Raw genomic sequence first — 14,900 nt, 5'->3', positions numbered from 1 at the left:
AATAATCTTTACACACAACGCCTTTGCACTTACTCTCGATTTTTCTCAACATGGGGACAGGAGAGCTGTCAGTCAAATAAATGTGAAAAAGTAAGTCAAATTCAAAAGTAATTTGTTACTTTACTAGTTACTTGAAAAAGCAATCTGATTACGAAACTCAAGTTACTTGTAATGCGTTACCCCCCAACACTGGTCATAAGGGTAAAATATTATAATATGAGATTTATACATCATCTGAAAGCTGAATAAAAAATTCAATTGATGTATGGTTTGTTAGGATATGACAATATTTGGCCGAGATACAACTTCACGAAAATCTGGAATCTGAGGGTGCAAAAAACTCAAAATATTGAGAAAATCGCCTTTAAAGTTGTCCAAATGAAGTCCTTAGCAATGCATATAACTACTAATAATACATTTTTGTATTTATTATTTACAAAATATCTTAATGGAACATGATCTTTATTTATTATCCTAATGATCTTTGGCATAAAATAAAAATTTATCATTTTGACCCATACAATGTATAGTTGGCTATTGCCACAAATATACCCGTGCGACTTATGACTGGTTTTGTGGTCCATGGTCACAAATACAGAATTTAACTCCATTTCACATCTTATACATATTACAAAAACGTTTAACTTCACTGTTTAAAAAAAACAAACAAAAAAAACAGTTTACACAAACCCTGCGTCACATTATAAACTTTCAACATCCAAATGACAAAAACAAAATTCAGGAAACTTAACACCTGCAACATTCAGCTGTTGAAACAACTGCAGTGTGTAGGCAGGCCAAATTAAATCATAATGTTATTACAAAACTCAAGAAAGAGTACATTATTTTGTAGCTTGAGCTAATCTGGCTGGATGGGTGATGACATATCTAACATACACTGAAAGATCCTGAAACAGCTGGAAATGCATTTTTGTTCTTTTAATTTATAATAGGCCTATATAAAATAACCTCTAATTCTCACCTTGATCAAACAGCCTAGTGCAGTCAGGACACAGACCCTTGTCATGATTCCACTCTGTGTCCCAGCTCTTTCCTGGAGTCACACCACAACTCTTGCACCGGATGCATGTCATACACACCTATAAAACAATCATCACACAATCAGCATTTCCTGCATAAACTCGAACATCATCCTGAAGCTGTAAAAACAGTTTGACCAAAAATAAAAAAATAAATCTACTAGTCTAAAACATTACTACATAGTAAAACCAAAAATTATATGAAGATAGCAAAATAAAAGTAAACTGTGACATATTATACCCAAAACTTACTTATACAGTGACTACCCGTAAAATTGATAAATATTTGGGACCAAAATTATTCAGACACTTTGACCTGACCATGTTTTGCTCAAGTGTTTTTTCTTTAATTGCTAATGTCACCTTTTACACCACAGACTGAACAAAATGAAGCATTGCTTGGTCATTGGTTGACCTAAATTGGTATTATTATCTAATTGTGTACTTAATTATTTAAAAGGTATGCACATTTATTACATACCTTTCTATCAAAGTTATCTGACATTATCAAGATTAATTTGTTCTGACTCACAATTTATTACCATTTTCTAAACTATAGCGAATAAACGGTGATAATGTGAGAAAATGTTGAAGGTGTCTGAATACATTTTGGTTTGACTGTATGTGTGTCATTATAAATACTTTATATCTCTCAGAAAAATAGGGTTTGGTTCAGCAGGATGGTGAATAAAAAAAAATGACAAATGTATTTTGTGGGTGAACTGAATTATACAATACAAACATGAATTTGTACTTCAATGTCTTGTATTTGTTGTTTCACCTGATACTAACTGAAGTGCTATGCTATATATGCTGCACATTTTTTTGTTGCTTGTGTTGACATATTCTAAAGAAAAAGCAATGTCATGGAAACGTCAAAATATACTTCCTTGTAAGTCTTACGTGTGGAGGAAAGTCCCTCTGTGGACAACTTACCCAAGGCTTCTTGCGTTTGTTGGGTTTGGGGTAGTTGGGACCCAGACAGGCAGGATGATAACAATTCTGACACCGTTCACACTCTAGCAGAGGCTGCAAAAACATTGAACCGTGAGAAAGCGGTCACAGACCATCTGTTTCCATCAAAAATGATGACTATTTCCCTCTTGTTAATACAAGACAGAAACACGTGTACACAACTGTTCCCAAATGTTGAAAAAAAATCATTACTCTTATTCAGGGACAATGCATTAATTGCCCAAAATCAAATCAGCATATTACGCCCGTTTCACACATACTCCGTCTGCAGTGCGTATGCGGTGCGTGTTGCGTTGCGTATGCGGTGCAGGAGCAGCACGCGCCGTTGTGCTTTCATATATGCTGCGTTTGCAGCGCGCAACTGATCCGCGGTTGTACCACAAACACAGCATTTATTCATTATTATTTTCATTTCAAATCCAAAAGTTGTTACTGAACATGGCTTGTCAGAATTGCAATTCTCTTTGTTTACACTTTCATAGATGTCACGTTTTAACGTAGTACATTTAAACAACGTTTTATTCAATATTACTTTATATTTATATAGCATAACTTTATATAGCCTATAGCCTACTTTAGCTCACACAAGTGGCAAAACATTGAAATATAACTTATAGCCTATAAACATTTTAAATTAGAAACTTACAATAGAAACAGCCGACTCTCGTCTTCTCTTTCGTTTTTAAACCCTTTTAAAAGCAGGTCATAAAGACCTTTTTGTTTATCCACCTCCAGGAACGTGTGCTCTTCATTATTTCAATTTTTTTAACCTAAATGCCAGGTAAGGTGTCGTTTCCTTGCTTTACCCGAGAAAAAAAAGCCATGTGTTGACTTTGAAACAGAGTATATTTTAAATGACATACATCTGTGGTAAAATTACTAGATTTTCGTGTCAGTACATGTTTATTTTAAAGCGAACATTGTGCTGTCACTTTAATTAAGCAGTGCAGCACAGCAAAAAATAGACTCGGTACGGAAACGATCGCCGGACTGCTGCAGACGCAACGCACCTGGAATGGACTGACGGACAGCATCCGCGCGCAGTGTGAAAGCTGTAATCCGTTAACATGGGTACGGAAAAAAATATGCACCGCATACGCACTGCAAACGGAGTATGTGTGAAACGGGCGTTAGAATTATTTGTGTGATCGCGCGACACAGAAACCTGGAGTGATAGCTGCAAACGTTAAAAATATTTAATAATAATAGTAGTAATAATATTTCACAATATTACTGTTTTGGCTGTATTTTTGATCAAATGCGGCCTTTGTGAGCATAGGAGACTTTCAAAAACAAACAAAAATTACCCACCCCAAACTTTTGAATAGTAGGGCATGTCAAACAATGTAAAAAAAAAAAACTGCTCTACACCCCAGAAGAAATTCAGTTAGGACAATTTCAGCTTCTTATTTTTGAGTAATGACCTTTATAGGGGTCTAAGAAATCAGTTTAATATTTTCCCAAATTTATTTTTCTGCTGATTTTTTTCCGTTTAAAATTTTTTGGACTCCATTTTAATGGTTATATTACATTTTTGTAACCAAAAAACATATCTAATTAATTGAAATCATGCAACTTATAAAGTTTAACAGTAATTTATTAAAAGTTTAACAAAAATAAAAAAAATAGTTTAGACCCCTATGAAATACATGTAATTGTTTTCTCAAATGGCGTTTTATTTTTTCCCAAATTCAAGTTTTTCTTTTCTGAATTTAATGGTTTAATAATTACATTTTAATAATCAAAAAGCTTGTCTAATAAATTGAATTAATAATATATATATATATATATATATATATATATATATATATATATATATATATATATATATATATATATATATATATATATATATATATATATATATATATATATTTTTTTTTTTTTTAGGTCTGCCAATCGATTAAAATATTTAATCGCGATCGATCGCATGATTGCCATGAGTTAACTCGCGATTAATCACAACTTCATCGCACATTTTTATCAGTTCTAAATGTACCTTAAATTAATATTTTTCACGTTTTTAATACTCTAATCAACATGGGTATGGACAAATATGCATGTTTTATGTTTCAAATGTATGTTTATTATTAGTGAAACCATAGTCAACAGAGCATGAAGACTAGACATATATCAAAGGTCATAGATGTTTTTCAAAGAACTTGTTCATGTCTCTCAATCCCAAGCATAAAAATTCTGAATAAGCAGTGATTTCTCTTGTTTTAAAAATAGAAATAAAGTGTATTTTTACACTGGCTGTTTAGTTCAGAATAGGGCACGGTTCGCATGAAAAATTGGTAATGTGAAAGCTGTCATGTGGACCTGGGAGCGCACCAGGGTACCAGACCCGAGACTACCTGAAGAAGGTGCAGAACAAACACAACATTATCACCCTCTGGTATCAAGATCATGTTTTGAAGCTTCACAAACTACCTTGGATTCTTTATTCTTGCAGCCACAAACGCGGCAGAACTTGCAGCGACGACAGCACCAGTTCTCCTTGTTCTCCTCCAGTGGACGCTCTGAAGGGTCCAAGCAGAAGCGATGGAAAGGCTCACAGCAGACTTGACAGTACAGCATCTGCATAACATAAGGTTGTCATGATGACAAAAAAAAACAAGATTTTACTTCCAGGTTTTCACAATACTGGTGAGACTCACTCGGTTTTTCCAAGATGTTTTCCATGCATCATCAGTAATCAAGTATTTAGCAATGTGGTAAGATAAACAAAACATTCATTTAAAATAAAGCATTCTTAAAGCTATGGTCTACGATTTCAAAGATTGTTCATTATTAATAATCTCGTTTAGATGCTGGTTATGGTTCTACAGTACAATCCTAACAATATGAAGAGAAAAAAGAATGAAAAAAATCCATTCACTCTATTGGGTGTACACCCGCAGAGAAATTGACCAATGTAAGCTGTCCGGCCGGACAGCTTACATTGGTTAACTGCTCTCATCCAATCCCTGCTCCACTCGCGTTTCCCCCCGACCGCACCCCACCCCGCCCCCTCCTGCGACATTAAATTTTGCTGGCAAGTAGGCAGCGTCAACTCAGCAATGGAGAAAAACCAACAAACAGACAGCGGCAAGCGGCCCCTGCTCGCCCCAACAGTCAAGGTTGGAATAAAGAGAAAGTCAATTGAGGAAAGAGCAGATATTTAAAATAAATGTGAAGAACGCCGGACTCAAAGCCGAATCAATATAGGGTCCACCGTTGCCCGTTGGAGGAAGCTTCAGAGAAACCTTTGGACTTAAAACCGACGCTGATTATTTGTTGAGCAGGTAAACATTTATTTATACTTTTATGGTGTGGTGTATTACATAAATAGCTTTTTATCAGCATGACAACATGATCATGCTGCCGGTCGGCATTGGAATGTTAGCCGTTTAGCATCGCCTATCACGGGTCAAAGTAATTATATTTCTTGAAGTGCTTGACTATTTCAATAGGCCTAACGTTAGCGGTTTTCTGTTCGAGCCGATAGAACATTGCATGTGTTGCTAATCTTGCGTGGGCGTGAACTCAAACGTGTGCCTTTGAGCTATCAACATCTCTGTTCCAATGTTTACTCCTGCTTGACTGAGTTACGTTGCTCAGGTCGTTTCCCGGTGGGAGGGATCAGGTAGCACAGAGGGGAGGGGTGTGCGTGTGGAGGGGCGGGATGAGTTTTTTTAAAATTCAGGCTTTCTCGACTGATTTTCAACATCGTAGACTACAGCTTTAAGGTGTTGCTGAAGTGAAGAGCGGTCAGGACGTACCTCATGTTGGCCTTTACTGGCGCACAGCAGGCAGACGTATTGGGGCACGAGGGGTACAGAGGTGAGGATGCTCAGACCACAGGTCGCCCACGCGCTCTGAACACTACAGTCCTCCTGGGGAGAGAAACAGAGAGGAGTGAGGAACATTTTAGCACCACATAGTTCTGCTGCAAGCTTTGGCCATGCCCTAATTATTCTATTACAGAATCCAGTGCTGCCATCGTGTGGCAAACCATTGCAGTGCTGACATCTAAACATCTGTGTAGATTACAAATAAAACAGAACTTGACTATTCTCTGTTTTGTCAAGGAGCATGGATATTTACCTTAAAATCAACACGGATCTTGTGTGTGGGTTCTGCAGGCTCCTGTTCCCTCTCTGCGAAACCATTGGCGAGGGCTGCGAGGACGCTGGGTGGCGTCTGTTCCTGAGGGCTCTACAAACAAAGGAACAATGGAAGTTGCATTCGATGCTTCAATGCCATTTTGGATGAATGAGGACAGGACTTTTTGAGAGAGTCCACCGATATCAATACCTTCTCAACTTTCCGTTTGATGGGTGGAACCTTGTGGAAGCCAGGTCGGCGATGGCGCACTCCCTCGTCAAAAGCATCGCCAATGAAGTCGTCAAATGACACAAAATCTGTGGTGCATTTAATAAAAACAGAATTGGGACTTTGAGAGCAATAAAGTAAATAATTGTGAAAGAATCAAGATTTCTGGTTTCAATTCCACTTTTTAAATAAACTGAACCCGTTATGAATAGATTCCGGTCTACAAGCCGAGGTCTAACCCGAGTTGCGAAGACCAGGAGTTCTCCTGCGGCCCGGGGAGGTGGAATTTGAAGCTCCTATCCAGTCAAAGTCGGAGTCATAATCCAACAGGTCGCAGTAGGAACGTGGTTTTACGTGTCGCCGCGGCTGTTTCCGCACAGATGGACTGTCGCCTAGAGAGGCTGGAAATGTCCGCACGATTCCATCGCCACCCTCACCTTCCTCATTACTTGAGTAACCCACCGCACTAATCGAGGAGCGGCGCTTCTTCCCATGCCCTGAAAATGATGACACATTTATACCAAATGTACAGAGAATAAACATAGCACTTCATTTTTTTGTACGTTGGCTTTCACTCTAAAATATGTTCTCACCTTTTTGAAGCTTGCCACTTAGCCTCAAGGCCTTCCTTTCTTCAACCTGATCACATCTCTTGTATCTTTAAAAAAATAAAAAAAATTATAATAATACTAAGAAAGAGAGATTTAATTTGGAAAGGACTGCGTTGATTCCAAGTTCGAAAAATATGAGGACCTTGAATCAGACAAAAGCAAGAAAATTGTTGCAGAAAATGTCATTAAAACAGGGGCAGCCATAAAAAAAAGTTAATTTTATTGTCATAAACAGGAAAAATAACAAACTAAAACAAATTTTTGATAATGCCATTTTTAGACGGTTTCCTGTATATTAAGTGATGAAAATGGACACTTTTTTTGTGCAGTATTTTGTTTTCCTATGAAAACTTTTTTCCTGTATGCATGGTGGGGTTTTTTTTGTTGTTGAACAAAACTAAAACTATCACAAAGTGTTTTTGTTAATTGAAATTAAGCTGAAATAAAATAAGATACATATTAGATGAAACACCAAAGCAGCCTAAATGAAAACGATAAATGTTAATTTGGCAATTAACTGAAATTAAAATGTTTATGTAGTAAAATCAACTGAAATGAAAATAGGTTAAAGCTGCACAAAAAAACCCCACAAAAGCACAACCAAATTGCTAATAATTAAATTTAAATAAAAATTAAAACCAAAAAAGCTATTACAATATATTAATTGTATATAAATAATACTACTGGAATAAAACTGGTTGTTGTGAAAAGTAGCTAATATTTATTAAAAAAATATTTTTTTTACAAAATTTAAAGAGGCCCACTTTAAAGATACATTATGTTATATTGACAGCTAGTGTTTGAAATGGGTACTGCAGACCAAATTCTAAATACTGGAGAGAGATGTTTCCCCCGTGGGTTGCCAGATTGAGGACACACAACAGGAACAAGCGCAATTGAAAGTGGAAGATGCGAGCCTTACACTCTAAGATGATCAGCTAATGTATCTGCGTTTTAATATGCCTCTGGTCATAGAGATTTTTAGATGGATGCCGAGGCTCTGACCCAGTTCGTTCGCTGCCTTCCATGGCTACAATACACTGTTGTACCCGCCAACTGGCAACACAGGTTGTTAAAATACTACTGAGGAAATCGGCAGTAGGCGGGATCACACAGACCAAAACAAAAACAGACAATAAAACACTGGACGCTCATTTCAAAGTAGAATAACTAGCTGTAGCATTCAAGTATGTGAACTTAGCATGATTCCTAAATATAACATTATTCCAAAACATATTATGGTAGTTGTATGCTTTAGTACCGTCAAATTGAGCAGAGAGGAAAAAAAAAACTGTTTTCTCCCATGAACTACAGTGCCTGAAAGGCCTTACTATGAAGTGTCAGGCAGTCTGGGAAAAATAACAAACTAGCATACTTACACACAGCACTGCCGTTTTGTGTTGGGGCCACCAAACTTGGGTTTGTCTAAGCAGTTGATGCATCTGCCACAGTCCTCCTCGTGCAGGCAACCTTTACACTCCCCACACCGTCGGGACCGGTTCCCAAAAAAATGACCTCTCCCACGACGAAACTTTGGTGTCCTGTGTTCTTGTAATACAGGGCTTTCAGGGTCAGAGTGAGACTCGACTCCTGCAACAGTGACGGAAAATGTCAAAACACAGCCTTGATACATTAACAAAAGGTATCAGATACTATCAACAAATTAGTGCTGGTGAATTCTGCCATGCTGTCTAACTTTTTAAGGCAGAAATAAGGCAATGCTGTCAAGCAGCTCACTAGAATTTGAAACGTACCAGAAATGTATTATTAAAAAAAAAAAAAAATCACGCAAGATGAGCTCTGAATATATAAACAGCAGATTAACAAGTAAGGCTGAACGATTTTGGAAAATAATCGAATTGCGATTTTTTTTTAACCAATATTGTGATTGCGATTTAATATTCGATTATTTTTTAAGCTTTTTATCTTCTGTATTATTCAACAAAGAAAAAAATAAATCATTGTATGGTAGGGGTGGGAATCTTTAGGCACCTCAAGATCCAAAACGATTTTTATTTTATTTTTTATTATTATTTATTTTATTAATAAAACTTAAAATCTTTTTTTATTTATTTCATTACATATGTTATTATAAGCACTTTTTAACTATAAAAACTAATATAGCTTCAAAACATAAAAGCTAGTAAATAATAAAGAGTAGGGCTGGGTAAAAAAAAAAAATTATCGATACTCATTTTTATAAGCCGATATAGATTCTTAAATCCCAAGAATCAATTAGTCATCCTGTTTTCGGTTCATGAATGAACATAACTTTGTAGAGCGCCTCCCATCCAATAAATCGCAATAATCTTTGTGCTTCGTTATTTTGAAAAGTTTCAAGTCTCAGATTTCAAATTAGGTCCATTTTATTATGAAAATTTAAAAAATAGCTCTCAGCTAGAAAAAAGGAACCCTAGAGATGAGGAATGTGATAAATATATACACCACATTACATAGGCTATCTATTATCATTTTTAATGTTCTTCAATATTAATGCATGTTTGAATAAATCTGTAAAGTTTGATTGCCAGCAGTTAAATGTTTATATTTCAAAAAAAATTTGAGTAGAAGTATGACTATGTAATTGTAAAGGTAGTATTATAACTGTATTATTATAAAAAACATAATTGAGTGTAATTTATGTTTGTATTTAAATCAGTTAATGTTAACCTTCAATCTTAGAAATGTACCAACTGACTACCATGTATAGTTTACAGCATTAGTTAAGAATTTTTTCCTGATATATATCCACAATAATCGTGTCAATGCCCAGCCCTAATAAAGAGGAACAAAAAATATTACAAGCAATAAACAAAGCGTGCTTTCAGTATTTTAGAGAAGCCTGGCTATCTGAATTTTTTCCATTTTGATTAGTTTGATTATTATGATGGCATCATACCATGCAGATCTAATAAGCAACATTCACACTAGGGCTGAACGATACATCGAATTTTCATCGTCATCGCGATATGAACTCGCGCGATGAACACATCGCAACAGACAGCCTGACACGATGAATAAGGGAAAACAGTTTACATGCGCCAATCTGAGTAACGTATTCTGAATACTTGGATTACTTCCACATTGAATTGCATTTTATAAGTGAAGGAATGCGGCCATCAAATCCTGCTTACTAAACATATATTATAAAATATTTAGCTAACGTCAAACGGGGCCATCGGCTCTTGGACTGGTAAATCAGCACATAGGAGAATGGAAAGTTGCACGTCAACAACGCAGGTAGCACCGGCGGTGGTCGGCCAAAACACTTTTTTTTTGTGTATGTGAAGCTGTTTTATGTGAATAGTATGACACGAGTGAAGCACTAAAGCTTTATTTACAAAATAAATAATAGGTTCGCAATTAAATGTTACATCACAGCCATGGAAACATATGGATTCATGCCGAACGAGAGAGGAAGCTTTGTGTGGTGAGCCAAATTTAAGTTTGCTTGCGTTTTGCGATCTGGTCACACGATTTTCCATGAATTTAACAATTTGCTTACTCCATTTTATTCTACTGGACATGGAATCTCTTATTTATTTTCCCAAATCCTCATTTACGTCCCTCACAGGGCATTAAACGTTTCTTCCTTGTTTGATTTATTTAGGAGTAGGCTATTAGCATCATTTAGCCTACTGTGGTAAAATAGAAAACGGAGTATTACAGATACATTTTACTTCAAACTTTACGTTATTTAACACAGTTTGTTCTTGCTATTAGACTTGGTCAGGTTTTTGCGTTTTTTCATTCACGTCGGAGATTTTTAGTTTCGCTTTCTCTCACAGCGCATATTCAAACAAAGCCTACGTTCTTGACCCTGCGGAAGATAATTTCGTTCTTCACATTTTACAACAAGTAGCCTATCAGTTTTGTAACATCAGGAGAAAACTTGAAGATATTAGAAAACGATGCTTCTTTCCTGCTCGTGTCATCCCTTTCAGCGCAAGGGATAAGGCATAAGACGCACTTCTGTGGGGAAATATAAACACATTTTTTCTTTAACTAATATTTAACTTATATTTATATTTCGATTATTTACAGATATTTATTTAAATGTTTTACAGGCTGTAGTATGTTGTTTCACTGACGGAAGTAGGCCTACTAAAATCAACACGCATGTTTGAGCCTTATATTTCTTATTTTCAAAATGTAGGCTATTTAATTGAGGTATGTATACACCTCAATCTCAATTAAATAAATTATATAAAAATTATAAACGAATAATATATTTAACGAATATATAGCCTAACAAATTTATATATATATAATATATGTTATATAAAAAAATATAGGCGTGCGTGCGTAGCCGCCACCCCCAACCACCGCGCCACTGCACAGTTACACTGCAGTGTTATATTTCATTCACCCTTCTCTTTCTTTAATATGAAAGGCTTTTTGAATTTCCAAGATAGAAACGATTTCTTGCCCTGGCTCTGTTGTTCTGGCTCCATCTCTACCTCTAGCTCCCGCTGCTCCTCTTCCGACTCCATTGTGACTGATTATGCAAACCGTGCATTTTTTCGTTTTCATTTTGGCGCTTCTGAGAAATGCATCGAGTTGCCTTAATTTATTTAGAGAGTAAATAAACTCATGAAACAGAGAAGTATCATTAATGTTATCCATTGATTTCAACAATGTACTGTATTCTAAATATCAACTATTTAAATTGCAACTGTAACGGAATACAGTTACTCATAATATGTATTCTGAATACGTAATGCCGGTACATGTATTCCTTTACTGCCCAGCACTGAACACGACCTTAAAGTAAGACATGGGAACAGTATAGCTAACATTCACATTTGAATATTTATCGCAAGTCATATCGTCATCGCAATATTAAACAATGTTATCGCACATCGCAGCTTTTCCTCATATCGTGCAGCCCAAATTCACACTAATTCACAGATCTCTTTTGAATTATAAGTAGGGATGGGCGATATGGACTTAAAAATGTATCCCGATATTTTCTAGAATTTATTGCGATAACGATATCAATGACGATAAATGTAGTATCATTCCCCATGTTTTTGGATACAAGTGAAAGCTGCATGCATTCTTGCGAGTTTCAGAAAAACAAACAATGATCTTAAGTAAAACGTACATGTCATCAAATAGGCTCCTATAATACATAATATATATACATTTATTTTTTTTATGTAAAATTCCACACCAGCCTTTTCAGAAATGGAAAAGTTGCAGATATAATTGTCTTCTGTAAAAGTGCAGGTAATGTTTAAATAGTGCAACTGTGCTGAAAAACATCACACAATACAAACAATAATAATTCAAATCAATGACAAGTTTTACGTGTAAACCGATTCTGTATTTATTCATACACTCATAGTGCAAACAGTGGTAAAAATAGCAGAAACAGCAAAAGTAATTATCCCAAAAATGTCTTCAGATTACAAAAAAGTTACAAATAATGATTTAATGATAGAACTTCAGTAATTTGAGTTGATAAGAAAATAATACCACGAATTCTTCAACTAATAAAAATAAACTGCCCTAAGGATTAATGAGCTTCTGGGTTCATGAATATTAATCACGTTGTCAGCGCTCATTCAAACTGATTTGTTGAAATCAAAACACAGTGCAGCCAGCCAATGAGATTCCCGTTTGTGCATTCGTTTCTTCCTGTTCATGAAAGGCTGAATAATTCCCAATAAACGCTATTATTTTACAGGAAAATACAACCAAGGATATTGTTTACATGTAGCACGTCAATTCTGTGTGGTATAAGACTCTCTCGCTCTCTCTTTGAGTGTGTGTGAAACACTGAGCGCTCTCAGTCGCGCGCCTCACACTAGTGTTTAATGTGCGTCAAATACACTGCGCATTCATTGAGATGAACTGAAATAGTGTGCTTTACCAATCGATTGAGACAGAGCGAATCTCTTAAGCGCTCAGTCCAAGTGCTCAGCGAGTGAAAATACATCTGTATGTACAGGTTCAGATTGCCCTCAGGTAGCCCCTCGTTTAGCTATGAACTCTTCCGCAGCTTTCGCTGTTTTCGCTCTGCACGTGAGATGCGGATTCAGTGCCGCCGCGCTTAGGGCACCGAATGCTGCGGGGGGCACCACAAGAAAATTCTCTCTCCAACCCCCGTTCAGCTTTACAAAGTGATGAACGCAGCCACCGCGGCCATCATAAAGTAATAACGGCCAGCGGCGGCACTGTGCGGATGGGTCGCGCCATCAACGAGGCTTTATCGTTATTATCGCGGGAAGACAAATTCTTATCGTGGGGAGAATTTTTACCGGTATATCGCAAACGATAAAATATCGCCCATCCCTAATTATAAGATGTGGTTTGTCCTGTCTATTTAATCCATTAAGTCTTGACATAACTGTCTGGGTTTACATTAATTTCGCGTCATAAGCATTTTAAGATGCAAGTACATTTATCCACGTACACGGAGTCTCTCACAGACGCATGCGCGAGAGAAAATTAAAAGCAGCCTTCTGTCAGTGAGTTTCCTATTTTTAATATATAAGCCCACTGCATTCCAAACGACATAAACGATGCTTTCGTCGAGCATTTGTAAGGAAAATACTGGCGAGTGAGCCCGCGCACTGCAAGAGGAACATCAAGTGCATCCTGTGCAATGAAGCCCATGAAGGTCATTGTAAGTCGCTTCAACCTTTCCGAAATTTATGCAAGATTATCTTACAGAAGGTTAGAGTGGTGCGAGTGTGTGTGAGGAATTGGAAGCCATCAGAATATGGGTGTTTCTACATGCAGCGCCATCGCGCACCTGCGGTTAAAATCTAAGCTCAGAATCGATCCAGAATCATTTGAGAGAATCTTTTCTCCCACCCCTATTGTATAGTATGACCGACAAAATACCAGATAGATTAAACATAAACTGTTCTGTTCTGTAGTGTGCCAAGTTGATGCTTCCTCAGAGCTGACTGCTTTACTCACGCGTGTCACCAGAAATTGCGTTTTATCATATCACGATATTATCGCAAATACGATATTGCTCAGCCCCACAAGGAAGCATCTTAAACTAGCAATACTGTAGAAAATACCAGAAGAAACATCTAAAATATTGATTTTTACTAGCTTTACACTAACTGAGGTATATTATGAAATCCTCTCTTGGGTTTATTGGTTATCTTTGCAGAGTAAGCAATGGTACCTTTTTCTGCAGGTGAAGGGGATATGTCCGATCTCTCATGCAGAGGTAGAGCACTTAGTCGGGGGATGTCGTCGGGGACCATGGCACGAGGCTGACCCAAAACCACAGCTGCAGCTCTGCATACGTGTTTAATGCGAGGCCCCCCTCTGGCAGGTTCCTATTGGTGAGATTTGAAAAGTATAAAAAAAACAAAAGAAGTGAACAATTTCTGTTCTGTTATCATACTGATTTTACTGGCATCATGTTTTCCAAATTGATGCCAATTACAATTAGCGCGCACATATTTATTATGTCATAACCTAGTTACCTACTGACCTAGTAAAATCTTGAAAGAACATGTACAACATTGCTGACGGAATTACTATCATATTTCAGTACCAATACAAAAGTATAACGAGATCAAATAAGAATCAAATAGGATTCTAGTGCATTTATTATTCAGTAGGATTCTTCTTTCCTCTTGTTTTATATATATATATATATAAAAAAAGGAAAAACCTGATACCTGCTCTGGAGAAGCATCAGTCTTGTTGGGACACGCATTTTCAAGCCGTTCTTTCGGTTTTCGTCTCTGTCTCTTTGTTGCAGTAATTCTACCCTCTGGCAAGAGCTACCACAAACAAGGTGTGAAAACAGATTAAAACAATATTAATAGACCTTCAATAATACATATGTCAAAAAAGCACCTACTGAGTAAAAATTTCTTATACATACACTATTGTTCAAAAGTGTGAGGTAGTGCTGGGTGGTTTGATAAAAAAATCTATATCACGTTTTTTTTTAAAGATTCGGGCGGTTTCACGGTAT

At 36.6% G+C, this 14,900-nt stretch overlaps 1 protein-coding gene across 2 annotated transcripts in view; it reads right to left on the bottom strand.

Moving 5' to 3' along the window:
- Window positions 1–14,900, bottom strand: part of kmt2bb (lysine (K)-specific methyltransferase 2Bb) — a 52,006-nt gene that overhangs the window by 25,018 nt on the left and 12,088 nt on the right. Inside the window, exons 5-15 of one of the 2 annotated variants that reach the window (XM_079824453.1) lie at window positions 14,599–14,703; window positions 14,094–14,250; window positions 8,323–8,533; window positions 6,926–6,990; window positions 6,572–6,829; window positions 6,315–6,421; window positions 6,105–6,215; window positions 5,780–5,893; window positions 4,446–4,595; window positions 1,977–2,069; window positions 983–1,100 (exon numbers count right to left, since the gene is read on the bottom strand). In XM_079824453.1, coding sequence (XP_079680579.1) covers window positions 983–1,100; window positions 1,977–2,069; window positions 4,446–4,595; window positions 5,780–5,893; window positions 6,105–6,215; window positions 6,315–6,421; window positions 6,572–6,829; window positions 6,926–6,990; window positions 8,323–8,533; window positions 14,094–14,250; window positions 14,599–14,703 — 1,489 coding nt within the window. The remainder of the gene's footprint in view (window positions 1–982; window positions 1,101–1,976; window positions 2,070–4,445; window positions 4,596–5,779; window positions 5,894–6,104; window positions 6,216–6,314; window positions 6,422–6,571; window positions 6,830–6,925; window positions 6,991–8,322; window positions 8,534–14,093; window positions 14,251–14,598; window positions 14,704–14,900) is intronic. The other variant, XM_079824454.1, reaches the window with a different exon arrangement.

This window comes from Gobio gobio, assembly GCF_949357685.1.
Source record: "Gobio gobio genome assembly, chromosome: 8".
Classification (NCBI taxonomy): Eukaryota; Metazoa; Chordata; class Actinopteri; order Cypriniformes; family Gobionidae; genus Gobio; species Gobio gobio.
The sequence above is the reverse complement of the archived record's forward strand: the minus strand, read 5'-3'. Positions and strand labels throughout refer to the sequence as shown.